Source organism: Balearica regulorum, chromosome 3 (assembly GCF_011004875.1).
Source record: "Balearica regulorum gibbericeps isolate bBalReg1 chromosome 3, bBalReg1.pri, whole genome shotgun sequence".
Classification (NCBI taxonomy): Eukaryota; Metazoa; Chordata; class Aves; order Gruiformes; family Gruidae; genus Balearica; species Balearica regulorum.
The window spans coordinates 30,162,082-30,189,863 of record NC_046186.1 but is presented as its reverse complement, the minus strand read 5'-3'; the positions used below and the strand labels follow the sequence as shown (position 1 = coordinate 30,189,863).

The 27,782-nt window shown below is 36.5% G+C and overlaps 1 protein-coding gene across 1 annotated transcript in view; it reads left to right on the top strand.

Annotated features, from left to right (window-relative positions):
• EYS (eyes shut homolog) overlaps positions 1-27,782 on the top strand; it is a 906,089-nt gene that overhangs the window by 314,408 nt on the left and 563,899 nt on the right. The window contains 2 exon segments of the mRNA XM_075747398.1: positions 2,356-2,553; positions 4,963-5,084. Of these exon segments, the coding sequence (XP_075603513.1) occupies positions 2,356-2,553; positions 4,963-5,084 (320 nt within the window).

Here is a 27,782-nt window from a genome sequence, read left to right as displayed (position 1 = left end):
GTTTTTCATCCTTTCACCATATCCTACAAATTTAAGGAATTTTAAGCTTTCAAATAAGTCACAGAATAGCACTAAGTGGCACTGCAGCTTGATCTCAACCACTACGCTGTACTTTAAGTCTTGTTCTGAAATCATAATATTCAAAAATAAGCTAACCACTGAACTGATTCAGTTTCCTAAAAATTATATCCAAAAAACCTGTATGAATTCCCAGTTCTGTAAGTTAGCAACTGGTCTATAAATTTAAAGCTGCCATATACTATAGGTGACTTGTAACACTGGTTGATTCTTTGCCAGGAATCGCTGTCTGAAATTTTGAGCCCGAGAAGAAATTGAAAATTCTCAGTATTATTATCCATCTCATGAACACGGCTTACCTCGTGTGCTGCCTGCAGGTGCCCAGGCGCTGGCAGCGGGGGCCGCAGGGCAGCCCCTGTGAGGAGAGGCCGGGGCTGCCCCGTGCCGGACACAGCCGGTTCCAGCCAGCTCCAACCCACCCACCACAGGGCACAGCTGAGCCCCACAGCCAAGGTGGGGGCACCTCAGGGGAAAACATTTAGGGAAGGGCAAAACACCACACAGCAGAGTGTGGTGGAAAAAAGGGTGAGAGTAACAATCCTGTGAACACCCAGGGGAGAGGAAGAGGAAATGCTCCTGGTACAGGACCAGTCTCTGGAACAGGCTCCTGGCAGCAACTATGGCCCTTGGGGGGTATGCACTGGAGCAGGGGAAGAGTGTGAGGAGGGAGGGGCAGAGGAGAACTGTTATGGACTGACCACAACCCCCATTTCCCATCCCCTATTTCCCATCCCCTGTGCTGCTCAGGGGTGGGGAGGAGGTAGAGGAGTCTGGAGTGAAGGAGTAAAGTTGAGCCTGGGAAGAACAGGCAGATGAAGGAAGGTAGTTTTGTGTTTGTTTCTCACCGTCCTAGTCTAATTTTAATTGGCAATGAATATGATCAGTTTTCCTCAAGTCTGTTTTGCCCCTGGTGATGTCCCCTATCTTTAGCTTGACCTGCAAGGTTTTCTACTTTATTTTCTCCATCCACCCTGTTGAGGGGGAGTGAGAGAGTGACTGGGTGGGCATCTGGCAGCCAGCCAAGGTGAACCCACCACAGCCTAGCTGTATGGCTTTGATTTTCCACATGACTACTGAGGTGCTTTATGTTGCAGTGTCACTTGCCCATCACTAGGTTAAGATTAAAGCCTAAGGAAGAGGGAGGTTGTTGGGCCAGGTAGAAGCTGCTCCAGGAAGGAACCTCTGGGCAACCCAGGGCTGAGGCAAGGGCACTGGGGAAGTGAGCAGAGGGCCTGGAGGACAGGAAACCCTGGGCAGCTCCTCTAGAAAGCATAGCATAAACACAGCCCAGCCTCAACAGTCACAGAAAGACAGATGGGCTTCAAAGGGGCTCGGAGGGACTTGTGCGCAGTTTGTTGCAGCCCCAAAAGCTATGGAGCTTCCTCTGAAACTAAGCCTGAATGAACAGACTCGCCTTAAGCAGTACTAAGGGAAAAGGGAGGGAGCTTTACAAACCCAAACCCATTTGATCTCTGCTCTCTCTGCCCTCATCATTTTGAGTTTTGCTACTGAAAAACATGAATCAGTCTTGCTTATGTTCTAACAAAGTAAGACTCATTTTAAAGGGTCTTTTAATCTTTTTTTTGATTTATTTATTGCAAATTAAAGATTTAAATGAGGGCATCTGTGACCTAAGATCACCATCACACAGTTCCTTGATTAGCCCAGATAAATGTATGTAATCTATTATACACTAGAGTGTTTGTTAATGAAGCGTAGAAAGGAGCATGTGAGATTTTGTATGGAATTTTTATAAACAATGGAGGCAGTCACTCATTATTGAATACATACATAATTTCAGTAAAATAATTTAAATAATTTCAGTAAATTAATTGGTGTGTAGTCACAAATTGCAAGCAGAACAAGTATACAAAGTTACTTGCATTTCATTCATGTTCAGGATTATGGGTTAATGTATAAACAGCTCATATGGTACCAGTGACAACAGGGTATCAAGAAGAAATAACAGGAAGCTTTAAAACAAAATTCATTAATAACTTTTAAAGAGACTTTTGGAGCTATTTTAGAGGACAAAGGTAAACAGGAAAACTAAAATATATTGAGATCGCTATTATGATTTTAAAATGCAATGTCATTATATAAACAAAACAGATAAAATTGTCTGTTTCTGTATGTCAATATACATATATGTACCTCTGAGACCCTCCAACTCATTTTTAACCAGGGATGTAAAGAAAATACAGCTCAGAATAGGCAGCAGCTGCAGGGATATGTTCATTAGTTAAATACTGACAGCTTTGCCATTTTCCTTTTCAGGTTTGAACTGTGAGTTTAGGCCTTGTGAGGCCAGCAATCCCTGTGAGAATGGAGCTGTGTGCATAGAAGAAATGAATTTGGATGTTTTTCCCCTTGGATTCCAGTGCCAGTGTGTGAAGGGCTTTGCAGGTCCACGCTGTGAGATCAATGTCAATGAGTGCAGTTCTAACCCTTGCCTCCATGGATACTGTTATGACAGTGAGTTCAGTCTGGTTACTCACTTTAATGTAGAGTAGTGTTTCTGTTGAAGTGTCTGTAGCTACTGAGCTGCTCTAGGGAGAATAGTGGATAATTTACTGAAATTTAGCTTGTCTGAAGCTCCACAGTCAGTACCAGGAGGATTATTTTTGCCAAAATGCCTCAATTCCTGGCACTGGGGTTTGTGTGTTCAGGGGGTCAGAATTGCAGCTAATGAGAAATTTTAATGAGATTTGTGCTGTCTCTGTTGATACCTAAATTAGCCAAGCACATCTTACACTGTGCATTCAATGAGACAATGTTCAGGTGCGGAAAAGGAGCTCATGGAGCAGTTACTATAATAGCATAATTCTAACAAGTCCAAAAACTGCGTTAAATATCAAACTGATGCAAAATGAAGTGTCTGCTTACTATTAAGCACCTTCTATCACGTAACTGCGTAACTTACACTTTCACTGATAGATATACTTAAGGGTTTTAGAAGCAACTTGATGATGAATTACTGTATTCTGTCTGGCTTGGCAGGCTAAGTTTAGTAGAACCCATTATGTATGGAGAACTTACTGGAAAGTTTTATGGGGCTATTATCACCTATCAGACACTTTCTATGCTTGGTAAAAAAAAAAGTAAAAGTGGTAGTTTTCAGAGAATCTTATAATGCTGGCTGGAAAGAAGAATGATGTTTGGAGGTCATGTAGTCAAATGCACATGAAGCTGGACTGTCAACAGTGCTAGAACAGGTCAGTCAGGGATTTTTCTAGCAGAGTTTCAAAAGCCTTTAAGGGTGGACAGAAATTCCACAAACTCTTTGGGACAGCCTATTCTACTGATGCACTACTCTTGTAGTGTTGCCCCCCCCGCCCCCGAATCCTATCTGAGTCTTTAAAGCTGTATCTTTTGGCCATTTTTGGTATTATATCATCTAACACTACTAAGAGGAATTCAGTTCTGCCATTTGTACAATTGCTCTTGAAGTTACTGTTATATAGCCCTCTAATTATTAACCATTCCCTGAAGGGACTAATACAAAGCAAGCCCATCTGACTCAGCTTTTCCTCATAGGTTCCCCACTTTAAGCACTAAGCAACCATGTTTGTTTTCTGCTACATATCTCTCCTGTTTCCCCACATCCCTTTTAAAATGAGAATGATGATTTGAGAATCTCCTGAAATTCAAAATTTTTACATGTATTATCAGAAGATCTAATCAGCTGACTGGTTTCAGATGATATCTTAAAGAATTGACCCCAAATTACTAAATATATCATGGCCTAAAACTGTCCTAATTTAAAAAAAAAAAAAATGGTTTCAATAACCTTTAAGAATTCTAACTTTTCATACGTGGGAATAAGATGAACAGCTTCATATTGTATCTAGTAAAGACTATTTCCTAAAATAAATTTACAGAAGTTTTCTGTGTACTTTACATTGCTTCAGAGATATTTCGAACTGGCATTTAGATGAGGTGCAGTAAAGACCTTCATGCTCACAAAGTGCCAGATCTTTTGGGGATAGCTTGTCTTTGTGGTGCCTCTGGACTTGAGTTGCATCATGTGGACCTCTCAGTTCCTCTGCGCTATGTGCACTGGCTGAAGAAAGCTGGAATCCTGAGGAAACTAGGCAGCTCTTAGCAGATGAATAATGCTCTTGCTCTGAAGGACTTTAATGAATACAATAGCAGCTATGTGTACAGACACAATGGCAGAATAGATTCTATGGTAAATCTCAGCAATAATGAAGAATCCAGGAACCTCTTTGTGGTTAGAATAAATGCAGAGCTGCAAGAAGTGCAATTACTGCTGTCATAAGCTCCCTATATGGACGTAGCACTCTAAAGATTCCTCTCCGTTTGGATTATTAATGATGAAAAAGGGAGAGGATTCTTATCATTAGCTTGTTAAGATTAAAATGAAGCCTAGAAATATGTCATAGGTTGAGGCGCCAAATTCAACTCAAGCAAATTTTCCTTTAATATAGTGGTATAATATGAGGCATTCCTTACCAAAAAAACCCCCAACGAACCAAACAATGTTTAACTGCCCCATCTCATTTAGGCGCAATATCAAAGATAAAATGTTTTGTACTTTGTGTGCAATTTTGTGATGAAAAATTACTCATTAGCTTATAAGATGCCATCACTTTTTCAGAAGCTAGTAATGGATCATTGATTTCTAATTCTTATATCAAGATATTTGAATCATTTCAGTAAAACACATTAATCTGCCTTCATATTAAAAAGTTGTTTTGAGATATTGCATATAATTTATTTGAAATTTTTAACATATCAACACCTTTTAGGTAAAACCCATCTAAATCTTTTCCAGATAGTAGTCATAACCGTAACTTAATTTTATATATACAGTTGTAATTCTAAAACACTCTCAGTACTAAAATATTGTCTCTGTTACAGTTGTCGATGGCTTCTATTGTTTGTGCAACCCAGGATATGCAGGACTGAAATGTGACCAAGACATTGATGACTGCGTGATCAACGCTTGTGAACACAATTCTACATGTGTTGATCTACACCTGGTTAGTAGAGAATATTTTTTTAATTAAAATGACTGCTAAGCTTTCTTTCTGAAATTCCTAAAGCAATTCTATTGTGAGTTCTAAACCTCCACTTAATCCATACAACTGTCAAGAGTTTTAAAATTGTGCTTTCTAGTCACTGGCTTATTTATTTATTTGTATTGCTATAGGCAGTGGGAAAGAGGAATGGTTTTATCATTTAAAAGCTGTTTGTTTTCAGTATACTAAATAGGGACACTAAGACTACACAGCATGAATATTGTCCTTAAGGAACATTCAGACTGTCAGAGAAATTGGGGGATGGTTAAAAAAAATTGAAGAAATACTGGCTTTTTTCCTCCTTCTTCTAGTGTCTACCAGCATGTTTGTGATTAATATTAAACTAGTAAAATGTTAAAGCAAAGCATAGAATTCAGATTAATATTAAGATGCCTAAATGTAGTTGTCTATATATGGTATGAGATAAGCATCTAAGCACCCACCAAAGGTGCTAGAATCCTTGCTGATGCCATCAGAACAACCCAGAGAGTGATTTAGCTGCCCATCCTGTAGATGTCCACTTTGGGTGAACTGAACAACCCTATGGGTACCACTGACCATAGCTAGGCTGCATTAGTGGTGAAGCAGACACCCATATTTAGATGTCTGCATTTCCAGCTGAATCCCATCCCAGAAGCGTGTAAGGGATGTGTGTTTTTCTAGGGGTTTGTTTGTTTGTTGTTTGCTTTTGTTTTCTTGATTCATTTGTGTTTATTTTTGTCCTGCAATACCTATACTTTTCTCATCGTCACAGACCAATGCCATTTTGTTTTAAATGGACTGTGACACAGCAAATCACTGAGATCAGTGCAGACTCACTCTTTCAGAGAAAGCCCAACATTGAAAAATTTAACTTATGTGGATTCAGTTACGAACTATAGAAAAAAATACTGTACAAACTTAATGGCAAGGTGTCATTTTAGACCTTGGATTTGATCTTTTTCAGACCTCAGTTACCTTCTCAACATAGTTCACCTATGTTGTCAACATTACAGGAAGCGATCATACTAAAATGTTCATTTTTATGTTATTTAATGCACAGATAATGTCTTCAGTACTTTTTTCATTAGAAGACTGTTCTTTGGCATTTTTGATAGTAACATAATTTTGTGCTCAAAAAAAATGAATACAGAATGGGCTCTGCTGAATTGAAAAGTTAGTATCAGCATATTTTAAGACAAGAAATAGAGAATTGCTAGTAGTTTTATTTTCCTGTAGCAATAATAATGCATTTCTATTCATTACTTATACTTTCTTCTTCTCTATTCTTCTCTATAGTGTATTTACTTAAACTAAAATTTCTGATATAAGTTTCTGAAATAACTTTCACGTGGATCATCTTTTAAGTTGAATCCAGAAAGGGACATAAAAGATTCATTCACTAAATGATTGCATTATTCAGTTTGTATGCAACTATATTATTCCACATACAATGTCATTCTTATTGTATTCAGTATAAAAAAAGTACTGAATTTCTTCCACATCAAATGATGCAGTTTTATACGCCAAGATTCCTCAGCAATAGATACAAAGAGGATTAATGAATTAACATACATTCATGAAAATGGAATAAGACCCATTTCCTCCTCTTCTTCAGCCAGAACAGCTGTAAAAGAACAGATATTGAGATAAAAATCCCCTAGAGAAGGAATTTTTAATATTTAAAGGGTCTCCTCCTCCTCTAAAAGGTAATAAACTGGGGAATGGGGAGGAACTGAGGCATAATCAAAGAAGACTTAAAAACAGATGGAGATCTCAGGAGTTTCATAATTTCTCCATCAAATAAAATTTCCTTCAAAAGATATATTACAGTAGCTTTATAATACAAGTCAAGGACCAAAGATCTTAATGTGAGAAAGAATTCCAATATACACTCTAATTGCAACATATACTTCACAGCTTTACCTTGGCTCTCCAGGCAGCAGGTGACATTAAACAATTGGACCATGGGATGAGACTGGGGTAGGTGAAGTACACAGCTGAATGACACAACTACATCAGCTTAAGGAGGCTTTCTGCTGCACCTGAGAATTCCAGTCACCCAAGAGCTACTATATACCAGCACAAGCCGCTGTCAGTCATATTAGACCCTCTGGTGGCTCAAGAATAATTAATTGTGGACCAACAGCTCAAATACCTTTGATGCATTTCTCCAGGTCAAAATGAGACAATTAGCATTGCCGGAACAGCACTTTAGTACATCATCTTCCTCTTTGGTGTTGGTAATGTAGCATAACATAGAGCCTTACAATGAGATAACCATGTTTTCTAAACAGTGCATCAGCAAAAAGAGGCACAAAAAATGACACTTGTGTGATGGGTTGACCCCAGCTCTCAGCTAAGCAGCACACAGCCTATCTTCTCCTCTATCCTCTCCATGGGATGGGGGAGAGAATAGGAAGAGCAAAAGCAAGAAAACTTATGGGTTGAGATAGTTTAAAAGCAAAGGAAAGGAGATGAAGAAGGAAAGAAAGAAAACAAATCAAGTGATGCAAAGGCAGTCACTTGCCACCTTCCACATGTACACCAATGTCCAGCCAGATTTCAAGCAATGGCCACCCACCCAAAACCCACCTCCCCTCCTTTCTTATTAGTGAGCATGATGTTACATAGCATGGAATATCTATTTTGGTCAGTTTGGGTCAGCTGTCCTGGTTGTTTCCTCTCCTAGCTTATTGCACACCCCCAGCCTACTTGCTGAGGCGGTAGAGCGGGGAAAAAAGAAAAGGCCTTGATGCTGTGTAAGTACTGTTCAGCAATAGCTAAAATGTTGGTGTCTTATCAACAATGTTTTGGTCACAAATCCAAAACATAGCACCATATGGGCTGCTATGAAGAAAATTAACTCCATAACAGCCAGACCTACTAAAGAACAGATTTCTACAAAAGGATTTTGGTTAAACTTGACAGCGGGAAATCACAAAAGCTGGGTTTGTGATGCAGCTCCTGATGGTTTAAAAGGTCTTTAAAAATCTGTCTATATATTTATATAAGGTGTTTATATTGGCCAGTCCCACCAAGGACATGGTCTCCTTCATTCTGATACAACCAAAGCTTCTAAATGACTGTAACATATGCTACTGCACCAGAAGGGATTAGTCTTTCTTTCTGGGTGGCATATTCAGAGTTTTAAGGTTTCTTTATGATGAAGATTCTCAATACCATAAAATTCCCTCCCAAAAAGTATTTCCAATGCTAGTGTAAGACACATAGTGAGCAGCAGCAAGAAGGATAAAAACACAAAGTGTTTTGCTTAACTAACTATAGAGAGGAGTGGGGACGTAGCAATTGTATTCTCACGATTCTAACAGTGGAGTGCTCCAAGACTGTATGCCAAAATTTAAGGGCAAATGGTTGTAACTAACTGAGGACTCAATTGTTTTATCTGATTTGCTCAGATAAAATTTGGGACATCCATTGTTTATTCAGTTCCCAAATTTGTTCATATAGTGAGATGGCTGGGCATTACATTAACCACACACGATGTTAAGAAAATAGTGTTAAGTAGTGACAACCACACTTACAGAATTAATGGATGATTTTTAAACAATAGAAAAGTCATCTTACCAACATATCAACTTTGATCTATCTTAAACAATATGTGACAAGTTATAAAGTGCTTTTCTATGGAAGCATCATGAAAGAAGTAATTTTAGCTATTGCAACTAATCTGATACATGACTAAGAGGAACCAATTAGAGTAGACACTTCCTTCATTAGGTCACCTAGGACAGGAAAAATTAAAAGCTGGTCATACTTCTAGTACTGTTAGAACAGATGTATATCCTATATATTCTTAATCATTGGTCAGCTCAACCAGAATTGTCATCTTGTTTTGTAGTCTGACTATAAAAACTTAAGATATTGAAAAATGACATTGATGCTGGGAAGGTTGGTCTGACACTAGTTGCCCGTCTTTAGTGTATATGGATATCCATGCAGGAAATTGTAATAGATGTTTCTTCAGAGCTCTGTTTCTGGAAGCTGTTATTTCTGTGTACTTAGTACATAGTAAATTAAAAAATATAAACTGTAGGTGAAGTTATAGTTGTATAATAGTGCTTTTATTGCAATCCTGTATACTCCTTATGGTTAACTCTCTATCACTACTTGATTTAAAACGGTTATTTCCCTTTCAATAAAACGTAATGTTATGGAAATGAGTTCTCCAATACAGTAACAGAAGATACTGTCAATTTGAACCTAAAGAAGCAATGATTAGTTGTTCTGTTTCTTTTTTTAAAGCGGCAGGAAAAAAAGGACTCATAACAAGGTGAATTTCAGTAATTCAGGTTTTTTAGGCCCTTACATTTTGGGTTGTAGGGAAGGTTTATATGAAGGATGGAAAGACAGTACTATTAAATTTTATTATTTTTTTTTACAGAAAAAATATTCAGAGTTAACAGTCAGGAAGTCTGTTTCATGGATCATATTTCAGGAGCATAACCCACAAGTAGGTTAGCTCATTACATAACTTGTGAAAGGAGGATTAATTAAGGTACAAAGTAGTAGTTAACTGTTCACAGTTTATGTTACTTGAAATTAGTCAGGTCTTTGGATTAACCTAAGATAATTTCCTAAATTTGTCATCCGGCCTTAATTTCCATTTAAAACAGAATCTTCTGTACTTTCTGCTAAATAGGGAGAAGAAAAAGAATCATCTCCAAAACTTACAATTTATTTCAGAACATACCAGAGACACTCAAAATATGATGAAGTAACTGAGCCTCAGGAGGCTCTGCTTCCTAGCCGATGATAGCAGGTGGTCTGACCCTTGAAATGAGAATAAAGACTAGATAAGCCTACATCAATGAAAAATTTGCAGATTTCTGTGGGAGTGGAAATTCTCTAAGGTCTCAATAAAGTAAACAAGCTCTGCCACTGAAATTGGTCTGAAACAGTACTTTGGTTTAACTAAAGGTCAGACCGCACCATGAATGGCATACAGTATATAACAAGCAATAAGCTCTCAACAGTTCCCAGGTCACATAAATTCAAGTTGAGTTGTATGTGTCTTAAACTTAAGCACTGACTTCAGTGAGAGAATCCAGGTGCTGGAATTATGAATGTGCTGTTTGACAAATCAGTTTCAGATTACCAATTATGCATCCCAAAAAAGAACTATGCAGCAGCTGGGGTTCACTTAAACTAGCAACCACTGTAGTAGATCTGCAAACTACTACTGCTAATACAACTCACTGTGCTGCCCTGAAGATTTGATTTGCCACCCCTGATATATTTAATCTTCCAGCTATATTTAGTTTAAAAAATGAACAGTGTCTTCATAGTCCTTCAATAAAAGTTTTTTGAAAAAGATCTAGTGAAGTAACTCCCTCCTTTGACTTGTACTACAGAGCTAGTAGATAAAGCAGTACACAGACTGAAAACTTAGTTGTCATGGGATGTACTTCTTTGTGCTCTAATAAGTCCAGTTGAGTCAAAGACATTGGACTGCACAAAATTAACTATTGATTTACTGACTTAGGATAATGTCCTTAATATTGATCTGTGGAATTATACATTGCTTGGATAAAGTGATTATGATGTCTTACACCTTACTCATCTAATTGAAACTTGAAGTCAGCAAACAAGCATCAACTTTCTATTTATTTGTTTTATTTATTACATTATTTTTAAATGTTTTAAGTTGGCTTTTTGAAAGAAATTGCAGACACATGAAATTTCTTAGCTTTAAACAACAATGACAGTAAATACCATAGGAGTGAAAGCCTTCTATTGTCTTTTTCATGAACTGAATTTGAAATACTCTACAGAACAGAATAAAACTTTTAGAAAGTGGAGGAAGGGAGATTAAGAGGAAGTTAAAGATGGGCTTTCCAATGAGACTTGTGAACAGATGGCAAATCAATGTGATAAAGATACAGGAAGGTGGTCCTAGATGGTGTGCTGTAGGTTCTGCCAGCAGTGAGGAGGCTGGACAGAGAAAATCGGCAACAGCAGGGAAAGAAATGAAGAACTTCACAACATAAGGAACGGGCTGGAGAACTGTGGCCTGTTTGTGGAAAGCATAACCCTAAATTCAATTTTTGCATGATATAGAGAATAACATTTTGTTTGAGGTGGGATATGACATGTTTGTACCTTCAAAAGCATTAAAAGACTTGGGACTACAGAGACTTCATTGACTCATAAGGAAGAGAATTCTACACGAGAGGATTTAGCTGCATAGAAGTGGATACAGTAAATTGTCTATATTTAGTAGATTTATAGAGCAGGTGGTCATGGAAGGGTATGGATCAACAAGGAAATTACTCTGAAATACGTTAAATGGTGAAATGTATAGGTCATCAATCAGTCTTTGAAAACTGCCACATACATGTTTTTATCATGCAGCACACAAGAAATAAGATTAAATCTATTTTTCAGTAAAAGGATGATGAACTAATCCATTTGCTGTGGGATAAGTCTGAGCATCAGGACAGTTACTGAAAAGGAGCGCTCAGACTGTAATTTCAGATCCCAATTTTTATTGCAATAAGTTACCGTCTCTAAAGTCAAGCCAGATGATTCTGAGCAGGAATTTTTAAGCCTCATCTACACCCTGTTCTGAGAACAGCATTGCTCATTTTCTCATGATGCATTTTTGTGACATTTGTCATCAAAGAAGACAACTATCTTGCAAATATTTACTTTTTATTTGAAAACACAGCTCCTATTGGCTTCATTTGCAGGTGTTGAGTATTCAGTAGTTCTGAAAATCACACCTTAAGCTGAAAATTCAGAAAGAAAGAAAAGGAGGGAATCATATCTACCTATAAAAACATACTTGCTAGGCTAAACCAACTTCAGGTAAAGTATGATTTATTTTAATTTCCTTAGGGCAACATTCAACTGAAACCATAAAACTAACTCTTGTTTTCGGGTTTCTTTCTTTATTCTAAGTACAAGTGAACAGAAACAAATATATTTCCCTTTATTGCACCTCTAGAGCAGACCGGTTTCCTCATGCTCTCTTATGCACTGAATGAAGTGATGGAAAATTATTTAATCCATGTAGATAAAGACTCTTTCATGGTATTTAGGTGGAGAGGGGCTAAATCTAATGAATCATACACCCCCACCCCCCCAACCTTAATTCTGGCATTTCCTAAGTTTTGAGTGTATATGATTTTGCAACTCCTGCTTTTTACTCTGAGCATACATTTTTATATAAAATAAATCTAATGGATCCAGATCATTACATGGATGGGTTTTGATAAGGAAGCCATTTTCTGTCATCCATATAGTAGATGTTTTTCACTTTTAAATGTGAGCAGATGCTACATGTATTTGCAGTAGTTTCTGAAAAGCACTCAGCCCTGGCCTTGCTCTGCTCCCACTGTAGCTGACAGAAAAATGGTTGTTGACTTCAGAGCTCCACCAGCCAAGTATATTTTAATTCCAGGGTCAGCTTTTTGTGTAGTGGCAGACATTTGATGTCTATTAACCACTTCCCAAGCAAATCTTTTACTTTCTTTATGAAAAAAACCAAAGAAACCCCCCCCCCCCAAAAAAAAAAAAACAACAACAACCAAAAACCAAAAAAACCCCAAACAAACAAAAAGCCTGTCTGGAATTTTATGATTATCTTCTTTACAAGTATGGTATTAAAGGAGGGAAAAAAGCTAGGATCTAAAATAACCTCTGACCTCAGGTTTGCTTATCTTTTTATCCATTTCCTATGAAATATTCCCATTTATAAAAATGGATTCCATCTGTTTTCTGTTTTTATGAAAGAAGAGATCTTACCCAAGGATATCAAGTTTCCACTGTAAGTAAATTTGCCTTTATTATGAACTGTTCTCCAAAAACTTCATAAATGGAAAAGCATCTGACCCTTAACTTTAGAGGCACTGCTGGGTGCTGTTACAATAAACTGATAATCAGACAAAATCAAGTCTTCTGGTAATCCTTCCCTGGCAATATGATTTGTTGATCCTGTACTGCCAGCTGTGCCAATTACTGTACGGTGGTCAGCAGGGAGATTCCTATTTGGGCACCCTAAAAGCAGCTGACTGTTCTCTTTCTGAAGCTTAAGAACCCTATTAGATTTATCGATACCTTGCTGCCCCTCGGCTACTTGTCTAATGGTCTTTTGATTGTCATCTTTGGTTGACTTTTTCCAAAATCATATCCAGGCTTTAGACATAGTGTTGCCCATTTTTGGTACAAGATTGGTTCAAGACAGAAACTTTTATAGTGAAAATTTTATATTCTCAAGCAAAGAACTGAGGTGGTAGTAAGAGGGGAAAATATAAAAATGACTATACAGCAAGGTATTTTTCCCATTCCAAAGGATTGGCTTGGATAGACAAGGCAAATGCAGGTCTGTTTGCAGAGTGAATTGAGAGAGACAGGTGATAGTGTTTCAGTAGTAGAATAGAATAAAAATAGAAACAAAATGTTTTTCACAAATGTCCTTTAAGTTTTATAAAAGTATTTACTTTGCAGCGTATATTTGAGGGAAAATATATTTATAAGCATACGGCTGGACTGTCATATTTGCAAGTGCTGATTCTAGGAATGCTCCCATTGACTTCAGAAAGTTTCCTTGGGAAACAAGAACCTATATTATTTCTCAGACCCTGAAAACACCCAAAGCTTTGTGTTGCTACATTGGACAGTTATGCCATAAAGACAAATTCCACCCGAAGCTGCAGTCAAAGATCCTTTTATGCTACGTTCATTTCACTTCACACAGCCTTGCAAGCTTTACAGTATTTTCACTCTGAAAAGAAATTCTGCACAGGTGAAACAAAACAATTTTCTCCATCTAGTGGGAGGGGTTGGCTCCTTGGTTTAAGGAATATGAAATAGTTTTGTACCTGACTCAATCTGTTTGTATTTCTAGATAAAATTTGAATGTTACTTCTACTCCATCAATTATAAATTAGACTATGGTGTCTCTTCTGTAACAAAATAAGGTCTGAAGGAATAAAGAACAGCCTGTTCTTTTTCATATGATAAAATGTGAGATATTTCACATGAAACATGTAGAACCAATAACTTCATTTATCTGCTTATTTTGTAATCCACAGACTAGCAGGTCATTTGCTAATTATAGTAGGTCTCTCTAGCTGCTAACCTCTATTTAGAACTACCTTCAGGCTTGCAAAAACTAGGTGCACTTGGCATGGAAAATAGCTCAAAGGAAGAATGGTTACCCTGGTTGTCTTTTTAGTTAGTTGCAAGTTCTGTGATCTACCCTCCTTTAGATTTTAAAATCCTGTTCCAGGGATTCTGACTGAAAAGCTGCAAGTGAAAAGCCAAGCTTCTGACATCCTTTCACCTTGACTAAGTAGTTGTAAAGGCATCCAAGAATGGGCACTAACAGATAGTGCTGTACATGAGACCTGACATGAGACTTTTTTTATGGCTGAGTACGTACCTAGAGTAGCACGCATACAGAAAGCGCGTCTGGAAAAACTCTATTTAGTGAAGGATGCTACCATTCTTTTTCTTCACAGATAATATTTTTTTTTTTACATTGTTTAAAAGCTCTTAGTAAAAAAAAAATAAGTTCTGGGGAATCTCACTAGAAGACCTTTCTCAATTCCATCATACTGTTCTAATCTCACTAGTGAGAACAACAGATTTTCATAGCAAGAAAAAGCATACTTAATACATTATGTTGAGCTTAAATAATTTGAAGCATTATTTATCAACAATAGTTAATAAACATTGACTCATAGCTATTACTGTGTTGCTGATTAATCTAAGTCCTTACTAAGCTGTTGTCATATGCAGATTTCACTGTATCACTGTTTACTGACATTGCTAAACCATCATATTGAATTATTACCTTTCTCCATGCTGAAAACCTTCTCTTTGTTTGCATACCCAATTCTGATATACCGTATGCCATGTATCCAGTCAAAATCTATGATGAATTTTGTTGTGTTGACTGCCTCTGCCTCTCCCTTTGATTGTGATACTGTTTTACTGCACAGCACTTACATAGAAAGGTTATTTCCAGACCATGTGATTAACAGATGTTTTTACCAGATTAGATAAGATCTTTTTCTCAAAAAATAAAATAAAATAAAATCCTATACATTTAACCTGATTCAACAGTGGAGAATGCAATAACCTATTTATTAAGAAATATAATTTGCAGAATCCAGTTATCCAGAATTTTCACAGTCTGTCTGTGCAGACTTAAATTAATACCTATAAACTAGAAAGACCTTGTGGTGTTTGGTGTTGACAGCCAAGTAGATTAGTTTCTCTCATTGTTACGTATTCCTGTAGTTTCTCTCAGACTATCCACTCAGCACTGTCTCTTGTAACAAAAAGCTATGCCACCAGCTGGAAATTTAATTCTCAATTTCAGGATCTGTAAGTTCTCCTTAACTGACCAAAAGTATCCAAAGTTGGTCATGCGCCATACAGGCTGTAAAAGGTGTCACGTTTTGGGGGGAGAGCTAAAGGCATGGAATAACTCAAGTGTTTTATGAGAGGTTAGTCTCACATGTAGTCAGATAACTGATTATTTAATGTTACCAAGTCTATACTGTGATAAAAATACGTCAAGGTGCCTAGCATGTGATTGATGGACTTTAAGAAGAGGGATTTATATCATATAAAAATAAATTATTCCAGAATATTTCTCATAAGTAATACTTTCCACATGCACACTAATCACTAATTCACACAATTGTATCTCATCTTTTAGCACAGAAAATTGCTTTAAAGCATAGAAAATGCTTTAATTAGACATAAAATTTCAGAATGTTTCTTCCTGAAAGGTGTGATCACAAGAGAGATTCTAGAAATACAGCTGCTCATATTATCTTAAGAGGCTTCTGAAATGGCTTGTTTAACACTGGGCAAACTGTTTAATAGTTCTCTGCTTTAGTTCAGTAATTTAGAACAAACGCAAATCCAACTTGTTTGCTTCACTGGAAAAAGTTCTTGCTCACAGTTCTGAATTGCATTCATAAGTGGTGGATTCAGCCTTAGCTAATTTGAGACCAACTCAGTTCTTTTACACCAAATTGCTCTTTGGACAAATGTTTGTCCTGTCCACTTTTTTTTTTCTTCTTCTTCCTTCTGTGCTACAGTGTTACTAAATGATTTTTTCTTTAAAGCAAATGATTTCTACTTGTTTCCATCTTGTAAGTCAAGAGTATAAATGAACAAGAAAAAAAGCCCAAATCCTTTAAAGTGTCTTGTAGGATATGTTTACATTAGCATTTATTTTGTATCATCACAAGAACACTTCTGAAGCAAATCTCCCAGCTGTACCCACCTACCACATATAATTTGCATTTTGGAGAAGACTTGGATGATGAAAACAGGATTTCCCTTGGATTAAACTAAACCAGAAAATCCTCTCCACACATGCATATAATGGGCTCCAATCACTGACTTCCAGTCTGTGGGTTGAGATAGATAAAAACTATTTTAAAGTAAAAACCTCAGAACCCAGGTAGTGTATATGTTGGTTCCCCAGTACCAAAAGTTTTCAGAGTTTTGTTCCTATTACTGATTGCTAGTGTAGGTGTAGCCATAGTCATTTGAAGTTTCATGAAAATATAGCAGAATTCATGTAGCTTTGTTACATTATATTACATATTATTTGCTTTTCAATGTATACAATTTACATAAATGGTATGCCATGGAGGTTTTAGGAGATGCACGTTAGGAGAGAGAGATATATATGCGCCAATACATTTGTTTTGCCACTGATGTTGCTACAAAGTAAATTATGTCAGCCAGTCTAAGCAATATTGTTTTACTCCATACATGCTCAGCATGTACCCTCAAATGTTCAAAATGATGCTTAGAGTTAAGCCACGCAATTGCTGAAAAAGTGTGTGAGTCTGAAATTTACCTCATGAAGTCCATTGCTGCTAAAAGCTTTTTCTGAAAACAGCAGTGATGATTTTTTGCATAGTAATACAGAAAGTTACTTCTGTCTTCTCTCTCTGAATTTATTTCACTCAGCCAGACTGAGCAAAAAAGATTCCATGGGCTCTCAAGACTAATGCTGCAACACATTTCCTTTTATTACCTAACTAATATTTTTCTAATGTATTAGAGTCAGTGATGATTCTGTATTCTACAGCAAGGTCAGCAATGAGTGGAAAAAGAAAGGCAATAAATGCACGTGGATTTCTGCTACATGACAGTAAATGTTAGATGGAAGCCTGGAAATACTATTTCTGCTACATTGTAGTATCAGATAAGCAACAATATCAATAAAAATGGAATTCCTTTTAAAAGTAACTAATAGGGATCATAACCAAGTCCTGCCAGGCAAATTTTATATTTTGGCAGATATAGTTCCAAAAAAGTAGAGAAGATGTCCCCTTAAATATTTTTAAATTAGCTGGGGTTTTTTATTTATTTATTCATTATAATTTGTCCCTTAGCCTATTTCTCTTGTAACAATGGAAAAGAGGGAGCTGAAGAAGATTCCTGACAATTTAGCAGGTCCTATACATACATTTGGCAGTGAATTACTTGTCATAAGAGCCAGTTGTTTTTATTTCTGTATCTTACCTATCCTCTTTCAGAGACAACTTTTAAAACCAAACTATATTAAAGATATATTCTGGTTGTATATACTCTGTTATAGTTGGATCCCATAAAAACTTGAAATATGCTGAGATATTTCCCAGAAAAAGTAATTTTCAAGATTAATTCCTAATAGCTTATTCTTTTATAAAAGAACTGACTCTGATAGCACTAGGGAAACATTATATTCATTCAGTGAGTAATCATACTAATTGTTTTCTATAGGACTATTAGGAGATTGTGAAAATAGATTACATCAGATTTGGGTTGGATTGAAATCAAAACTCTTGACCAAACATTTCCTTTTAAAATAATTGTGATAGCCTCTTATTTTGTCCTCATTACTCTCCCTTATCACTTCAAGTTCTGCCTTCATACTTGTTTTCCACTGCCATTTAGTGGTCCAGTGTAAGGGCTCTTTGCAGCCCTGTGTAGCGATACACTCGCACATACACCCAGTCAGAACTTCTTTAGAGTTCTCTACTAACATTTTGAATAATTCCTGAATCTGTTTATACTAAGGCAAAGAGTTGATATATTGCATAAATGCCACCTTATGTTTGTTTCAGTACAGCTTCAACACCAGCCAGAAATTCCCATAATTTCTCAATAAACTGTTTCCTCCCAGATTAATTCTGTTCCAGTCAGACATCATATCCCTCATATTTTAGTCTAGTACTGTTTTCCAGGTTCATTGGTATAGAAGTATGTTTCTATTTATAGGCAAAACAGATTACTTGAAACAAAAACTTCACCATCTTAATATAGACTGACTTCTAAAATAGTAAATTGAACAATGTCAGAGCTTGTTCCCTAGCTTTAAGACCAAATTGCCTGGGACATTTTGTTTTTTAAGCATTTTCAGCAACCAAAACAGGGTGGCTGTGTTCTGGTCACTAGTGTATGTGCATATAACTAGATAATAACTGATTCCTGGTTCCATTTCTCCCATTTTGTCCTTAGAAGTTTTCAGCACAAGAGGATACCATGATGCTTCATCTGTTTCTGAGAAGCACCTACACATTCTGCAGCATAAAATTATAAAAATGAATTTACCTTTCCGCAATTGCAATTTTCATCACAATCGCAAATGGTATCTATATCAAAAGTAATACATCTGAATAGCTAAATTGTTAAGTTACAATTATTCAGTCAAATAATACTGTAAAATATTTACTATTATATGCAAAAATATTATTTTCATAGAAGGATATTAAAAGTTAAGAATTAGCACCAAGCAGTCAGTTTGTAAAGACTTTGTTATAAATTATTATGGCTTTAATCTATTTTCACTCTTACAGCAGGATTAAGTTCTACCAACAGTATGCATCAGTAATCCAATGTGGTCAGTAGTTGGATAAAAACCTTATGCCTGTGATTGATCTCAGAAGTTTGTAAAACAAACAGCTTCACTCAATTTCTTCAAGCATTAAAAAAATCACCTTATTTGTTCATTTCACAATCTCATTTTACTTGCTTTTCTTGTTCCTCACAGGAGATTTTAAGTTGCATATTTGTGTTTTAAAACAATTTGTGTTTTAAGAATCCTTTCTGAATGCTTTACACCTGTGTTCTTTCATCTGTAGTCCATGACTTGACTTCTGATTTTGCCAGTTACTGATTACTTGCAGCATCTGTGTATCATGAACCTGATCCTTATATTTTGAGATAAGCACTACCTCACTGAAATAACTATGGTCATTTTTAATGCAAAAATTAAACATAACATTTTTTCATCTCACTAGTGCTGCATATGTAATACTGGACACTTTTGCTCTTAGAACTTATCATCTGCTGAGTAACATCCTGCCAAGATGAGATTTTGCAACACAGAAAGAAATCCCATAGGAATAATTCAGATGTCTCTATTCTGTCAATGATAACTTAAGCACATCTGGAAAAGTTATTAAATGTCTGCTGCTGACTCTTTCTTCCAGTCAAATGACAAAAATGCTTGATATGATGGTAAGATTTAAAGTCCCACAATTTTTAATTCCCATTTTCATAATAAAGATATATAATGTAGTCTAAAGTATAAATACCACTGTGGTTTCCCTGTGTCACATATTGAACTTCATGTCTGGTTTTCACACTCATTCATACATGCTCAATGGAACCATGGAGTGTCTGGAGAGGAGCATGAATGACTGAGATACGAAAGGAGACATAAAGTACTTCTTTGCATTCCACTGATGTTTTATCCCATTTTTTCAGATGGTTGTTCTTCCAGTTGGGGAAATACAAATTAATACAATGTTTTTTATTAAGGAATTACTAGACTTTTTCTAGTGGGAACAAAAAAAAAAAGAACATATCAGAGAATTTCATCTGAACTCCCCTTGAGGTGAAACCAAGAAGCAATGAAACTTGGAAAGAATTGATGAATTTTATTGCCTTTTTTATTTACTGAATATACAGAACAGGTTCACTGCCCTGGTAGCAGATAAGGGGCTGGGAGTTCTGCCAATGAAGTGTCCAAGCCAGCTGAGCCTGAGCAGCACTACAAAGCAGCAGCAAGCGACAGTAGTGGGAGACTCCCTGCTGAGGATCGAGCCCCCCTATCTGCCAATGTTAGCTGCTGTCTAGGGAGGATTGCTGCTTTCCAAGGGCTTGGATTTAGGGTATTGGGGCAAGACTACCAAGGTTTGTCCAGCCCTGGGACTGTCACCTCTTTCTGCTCTTCCATGTAAATACCAGTGATGTGGCTACTGCAGACCTGGAACATACCACAGATGACTGCATGTCTCCAGGAGCATGATAAAGAGCATGGAGGCCCTGATGGTTTTCTCCCCAGTCTTTCCAGTCAGAGAAGGGGCGTGAGGAGTTCTGGATAAATCCTGTTGGTCAACAACTGGTTACATAGCTGGTGCTGATAACAAGGTGCCAAGAGGACAGCGTTATGGAAGAAACTATTGCATTGTTCTGACAAATGAGCACAATTGGGTGCCCATCTGAAGTACCTGTACATTAACACGTGCAGCATAACAGCATATAAATTTATATCAGCATATAAATTTATATGAGAATGGTGTAAAGGTATAGAAAAAATAAATAATAGAATTGCATTGAACAGATTATACATTAAGAATTGATCAAAAGGTGGTTCACATCTGTTCACTTAGATGGAGAAAATTATATTGAGAGAAAGTGACACTAAAATATCCCCGTACGAAAATGCAGCAGTAATATATTTAACAACACTTCAACTTCACTTGAGTGTAAATGAGTGTACAAGGATAGGAAGCTCAGGTTCTTCTGGTCCAATCTTAGAGTAAAAACCATTGAAGATTGACTTGTGTCAGAATAGGATCAGACTTTTACTTACTAATGACACATTACAGACAACATTAGATCACATTTCTATGCTTTTCTTACTTAAACTAAAATTATTCTGTAAATGGACCTTCCTAAATTTAGTTATATATAGGTACTTTACTGAAAGTGTGTAGTAATCACTGTGGGATTGACTCACATAATGAGGTAACTTTCCATATAAATACAGTAAGTGTTAATCAGCGTACAGACTTCAGAAACGGAGAGAGGAAAAATGTTGTCTTTTTCACTCATGTTTCATAGCGCACCTGAGCAAAGGGTGTTGCTACATTAGAAAGTAATGCAGACCAACCGAAGCAGAATGAAACAACTGGAGCTGAGGCATGGCTGCAAACAATATACATGTTTTGAGTCAGGGGCTTGCTATTTTGGACTAGTTCTAGCATAGTGAGCATAGTCCTGTGGACTAAATACTCATTACCGGTTGGAGAGCATTAGGTGTGCTCTTGAAGCACAGCTTGCTTTCTTTGTGTGTGCTGAGACCACTCTGTGATGTGAGTTAAGTGAGGACAATTGAGAAATTAATGTCAAAATATAGTCCTGATATAAATTAACAACTGAGTCTGAATCTTATGGACCCTAAGAAACATATGAACACATGGTTGTTTTTAAGTTACTTGGGCCAATACATTAATAAAGGACAAGTCTTCTGAAACAGCAGGTTTTGATCTCAGTATGGACAACAGCTTGGAAATCTCTGGTTTTAAGTCTGTCCCTCATTAGTCAGCTGAGATACTCAAATTATGTGTAAGTGTACTGATTGCTTATAAATGTTCTCCATATGTTTGTCTGGTTTTGTGCCCGCTAGAAAATCAGTGGTCCATTTAACAGAGCTGGACAAAATGTACCAAGTGATCAAAATAATTTAACTCTTACTGGTCCATAACAGTGCATCTCATACCAGTTCACATGTGGCAAAAATAAATCAAACTCGGCATTCACACTTCAAAATAATTCTGCTTATTGTCCCAAGCCCTAGAAGATATCAGAGCAAGGAGACTAAATTTAGACAGTTCTTACTGGCAATCTGCCTGCTGGCAGAGATATACTATGGAACTGAACTGAACCATGAAGGAACCAGCTAGTTGTTTGCACTGCACTGGCAGACATCAAAAAAAGTGCATTTTCTTTTAAAGGTGAATGACTAGATGCTTTAGGTAGCTTCACTGTGTGACAAACTTGACTTATATCTCAGTGTCACATCTATCTCGATGTTGTTCAGTTAGTGATATGAAATAGAAGCCTAGGAAGGAGGTATTTCCAGTTTCTTGATTCTGAGTACTAAGGACAAAGACTTTTTTTTTTTCTTAATATATCTATTTATCGATGCATCAAGTGCTTAGTAGCATTCAAGAACCTTGCTATTCCAGTTTCACTCAAATGCAATCACTGAGATACGGAAATAATGAAGAAAAAAACCCCAACAAACTGTCAATGGAGGATTGCAAGTTTTCAACTCATCTGCTTTCTTATAGTTTATGAGTACATATACTACTCTACCTTAATTACAGCACAACTGTATAAGACATTCCTAAAACGAATAACTCTGATACCTACTGATACTATATACTTCCCTCGTCTCATGCACATTCTTGCAATGTTATGTCTGAAAACTTTGAAACAAGTATCTGCACTTTACTGTCTTCGTAGAACAGTTTTGGGATCTGCAAAAGTGTTAGCAATTTCTCATGTAAGATTCATGTTATAAGATGATTTCTGATTTTCATGTTTGAAGACACGAATAGAATATATGCAGTATTTTAAAAATCAGCTGAGAAATGTTTCAACCCATGGCAGGAGGATTGGAACTAGATGATCTTTGAGGTCCCTTTCAACCCAAACCATTCTAAGATTCTATGTTAATCTTAAAATTAACTTAGTCCTAAAATACATGTATAGTATAAGAAATTGACAGTTTCAATATTTTTTTTTTCTTTTTTTTTTTCCTAAGAGAAAGAACTGTGTATTTTGTGCAGCACAGCAAAACACAATACACTTTCTGGTTTACTCTGTTGCCGCTTTCTGGTTAGCTATCCATCTGGGATGACTGTCACTAAATGAACTAAAATGTACTAAAGAAGTCCAAGCCTGGAAAGCATCTGCAGGGGAAAGTCCTGGTGCTACAGACAACAACAATGTACATTCTGCATGTGTGCACACAGGGGAAAGACACAAAAGGCACATCAAAGAGTCTGGCATTTTAATTTTCCCAAAACTAAAGTGCTTTTATTACCTAGGCAACATTCCCAGTCTCCTCTGGCTGTAGACATATGCTTTTAGTCATGTTTTAATAGTTGTGCCATGCTTGAGGAATGAACAATAACTGAGATGCTGGTTTTTACATGCTTTAAATATGTCAATTTCATTAATAAGAGCAATTACAAACAGTAGGCTAAATACACCTTCTGACAGTATATATGACTCTGTAGAAACTCAGTTCCTTTTTCTCCTTAGCCTTCATTATATACACCTGTAGCTCCCAAGTTCCCAGCTTTATATTACTTCTTTTGCTTTGGCTGTATTCCCAAATGATTTACAATTCCCACCTTCCAGACTGTCAGGTTTTCTCCACTAAATATTTGTCTATTAAAAAATACACACTAGTTCTACTAGTATCTGTTTGCATTTCATTAAGGGAGCTAAGTAACTCTTGTGAGTTTGTTCTATGGAATACTGACCTGTAGCTGACTGAGAGGAAGGAAAGGATCTGTAAAGACAAGCTTTTTAGCGTGATCTTTTAGCAGTAAAAAACCATCTTTTTGGCAGAAAAGGCTGGGGAGAAATTATAAAAGTAACCAGAGCTTCCAGCAGTATGAAGAACAAATCAAGAAGTGAACTAAGACAACCACTGGTTGAGTAATTAATATACAAGGGTTAAGTTTGATATAATACTCATTTTGATCCATTTCAAGTGTACTGAATCTCATGTATGCTAGTAAGAAAACCCAGACTTCTGCAAAATTTTAGGCTTTCCTCCTCTGTCCTTACTGAATATATCTCCTCCTTATGACAATTGTCTAAATCTTCTCTTATTTTTTGAATCACTGTTACTGTCAGACGCATGATTTTTTTTTTTTTTCCTCTTCCTTATGATATACTGGATTTTCAAACCCAAACTTTTCCTTCTGTTTCCAAACTGGCAGATAAGCAGAATACACATAGTCAAGTTTTATTGAGCAAGGGTATATCAGGGTATCTTTGTTATATTTTTCTGTCTCTAACCTGCAGATGAGAAAAATGCACTGCAGACTTAATTTCTGTGAAAATATCAGTCCCTAGAAATATAAAAGTCACAGCAATACTTAACATAGTTGTAACAGAAATGTCGCCTGGCCATGGTGACTCCTGAACTGTACCTCCAAAGTGTTTGAAAGCACACTAGTTGTCCCAGGTAGGAAGCATTCTAGGGACCAGATCATTTTAATGATTTAATGGCAGAAATTATCAAGTTTCAGTGCTGGGACACTGTCCATGTCCTGGCACGGTTTAACCCATCAGCATAGACATAGCTGTTACTTCAGACTAGTTCAAAGTCACTAGTTTGGCAGAGATGTGAAAGAAAATACATCCTTGTCCCACTGCATTGCTCTTGTTAAAAATTTCAACGTCAATGGAAAGATGGAGGAAAGAGAGGAAGTTTCTTCTTTTAGAAAGATAAAATAAAAATAACTGTAATTATCAGTGAGATTGAAGCTACATTTTTTTAATATAATAACAGTAATTTTTACATTTGAATGCTTAGAGATACTGTCTTCCTCTTCTAGGATCCCTGTATTAAAACAGCAAAGACTTATCATCCTAAGTCACTATGTGATTGTCTTATCTGTAGCATTAAAACCACACATCTATGCAGAGCTGAATTCAGCAGGCAGATTATGAGCTTCTCCTCTCCCCCCAAAATCTGAAACCTGTTCCTGTGAGATAACTCAAGCAGTTGCATCTCCTCTATCCTTGTCTGCACTGCCCTTAGGTTACCAAATTTTATTTACCATTTTACTAGTAGAAACCTAGGTTTCTTCTGACTGAATCATGTGTTGAGGGAGGAAAAAGAAGAGAAAGCAATTAGTCCAGTTTGCTCTCTTTTGTTATTTCACACTGTTCTTGCTTGGAATAACAACAGCCATCTCCTCTTTCATTGCATCCCTGGCAATTTTCACACTTCTTGACCTACTTCTAGACTTGATTCTTGTTTGCTCACATACCCCTAATGCATAACACTGCTTTATCCTTGCCTATAGAATCTTTCAAATTCAGTTCTGTACTGTCCTGCAAAATGCCACTATTTATTAATATGAACGTAAGCCCCTCCCGTTTGGCTTTTCAGGCATTTAGGTGGCAAATGAGCTTCTTTCTTCCTTCTCCTAAATATATCTATGCTTTTCACAAGGAAAGGAGTACACAGAAGGAATCTTGATATATTTCTGGAATAACTAAACATGAGCAGAAAGTCATTATCTCCCAGAAAGATTCTGTGTGTGTGTACAGTTACTTTTGTTTGTTCTGTAATTGCTTACTAAAAGAATGGCCACTCTGAATTTTTTATTAAAAAACTTAGTTTTTTAAAATTTTAGATAATGATCCCAGTCTGTTTCTCATCTTAATTTTTAAATTAAGAGACAATTCATTATGAATTAAGGGTTTGTATTCTAAATAAGCACCATCCTGTTTGCCTTATAAAATTGAGACCTCCTTCTTCATCTATTATTGAGGACAATGGTGGGAATTAATCCAGAATAGTGCTTATGCTGGCTTTTTCCATACATATCAGTAAACAAATATTCTTTATTCTCGTTCACAGTATGCACGTTTAATGAAATACCAAAACAGCAAGATACTCTGGTGCACTTCATAATCTCATGATTTCTCAATGTACAGAATGTTACAGAGCTCTGCTTTGTCTTCTTCTGCTGTATTATCTTTCAGAAGACTATATACCCATTATGCAAATGAAAATAAAAGGAAGAGCAATTCTTGAAACCATTTTTATTTTTAAAATAACTTTCAATGTTTAGCATTCTTAAGCAGTGATATTTTCTAACTCTTTATACACTTTCCAGAAACAATCATTTAATCAGAGAAAAATAATTTATTTACATTTGTATTTTAAACAATTCTGCAACTATGCAATTACTCTTGCTATAAATTTTGCAACGGTAACTTACTCATGACTACAACAGCCTATCTCTACCTTCTTTACACCTATGCTGGCATGTGAATTCTTACTAATGAGAAAGTAAGTTATACCCTTTCCATGCTGGATTACATTGACTTCACTTTGACGGCAAGTGAAATCCAAGAAAAAATTCTTACACTTGCTTCTACAGTGTCCCAGATGTATGCTTCCCTTTTTAGAGAGCTCAGCCTCAAGTCTGGGTCAGCAGTATAAAATAATTGGTCCTTAATATATTAAGCTTCTGTGTCAGTAATGGAAGAATCCAGTATGGGACTCAACTTACTCAGTTTTCACCTCATAACTGGAGGACTAGGAGCTTTGGGCCTTTTAAGACATGCTTGTACACTCATACTACATTTTTTAAAAGAAAATACTAGAGTTTTCTTTTAAAATTAAGAGAAAGAAAACAAAATCAACTACGCCCATATAATACTGTTTTAATATCAAATATTAAATATCCTGTTGCATCAACTTATGATGCTGCTGCATCAGTTTTACTTTCCTCTAGGCATGTAGTCAAAGTGAAATATCCAAACATAGAATTTAGCAAGATATATAAAGTAAAAAGAATTTTAAATCTATTTTTTTTAGATAATAGATATGTCTCTGCTCTGTTGTATCTCAATATCGTTAAGAAAATATTTTAATTAAAACTATGCTGTACATGCAAAAATGCCCTCTCCATCCCATTCTTCCTCTGGTTTAAGATATTATTTTGAAACTATATTGTTACAAATGAGCGGAACAAGTTTCAGCAAGCATTGCATACCAAAGTTTTGTAGAAAGAGGACCCTGGAATTGGTTACTGGTTACATTTCTTAATGATGAAGCAGAAAATTTTGGGGAATTCTTGAAAAACAAGTAATTTGTGAGTGTAATATTTAATGGTAATATATTCTTTGGATAACTGCATTGAGAGAACCAGTTTCCTGTTTTCTGTTTAACAAATAGAGTTGCTGTATGTGCATACATGTTTATATTTTCCAGATAGTGGCATCTTAAAATTATTTCACATACTGTTGCTATACCTCCAGAACAAAAAAAAGATGACACTGTAGGTGAAAAAAGGAGAGTAGGGATCTTGCGTATGTGTCTTGACAAACCACGGTCCTAATTTTATGTGTCTGAGATGGCTGGTAGGAGATCACCATAGTGTATTTCCCAAGTCCAGAGTTCTCACAGTGCTTTCAGCCTTTTTCTTCCAACATGCAAAAAATGCATTTCTCCACAGCATCCCTCATTTCACAATTTGACCCATTAACAGTTGATCAAAATTAGATTTGCTAAAGATCTACAAACGCTAAAAAAGACTGTCAGATACTATGCACTTTCATGATCTCATTGCTCTGAATCTTCTAGCTGACTTTCCTATCCTTTCCCCCATGTAAAGCTCCCTAAGAAGTCAGTACATCCCTCCAGGGTCCACAACCGTCTCCTCACATTCCTATCTGTTTTGCATTTCAGTTTCTTCTTTTTTTTATCTGTTGGCTTATAGTATCCCTTGCTGTCATCCCACTAGGTGCAATGGCTGCACAAATCCACTCCTGTGTCCAGTTCCTGCCAGGGCCTGGGGGGGATTCCATAAGTAGAAGAAAAGGATGCATCTTTAGTGGTGAAGAGAGAAGGAGGGA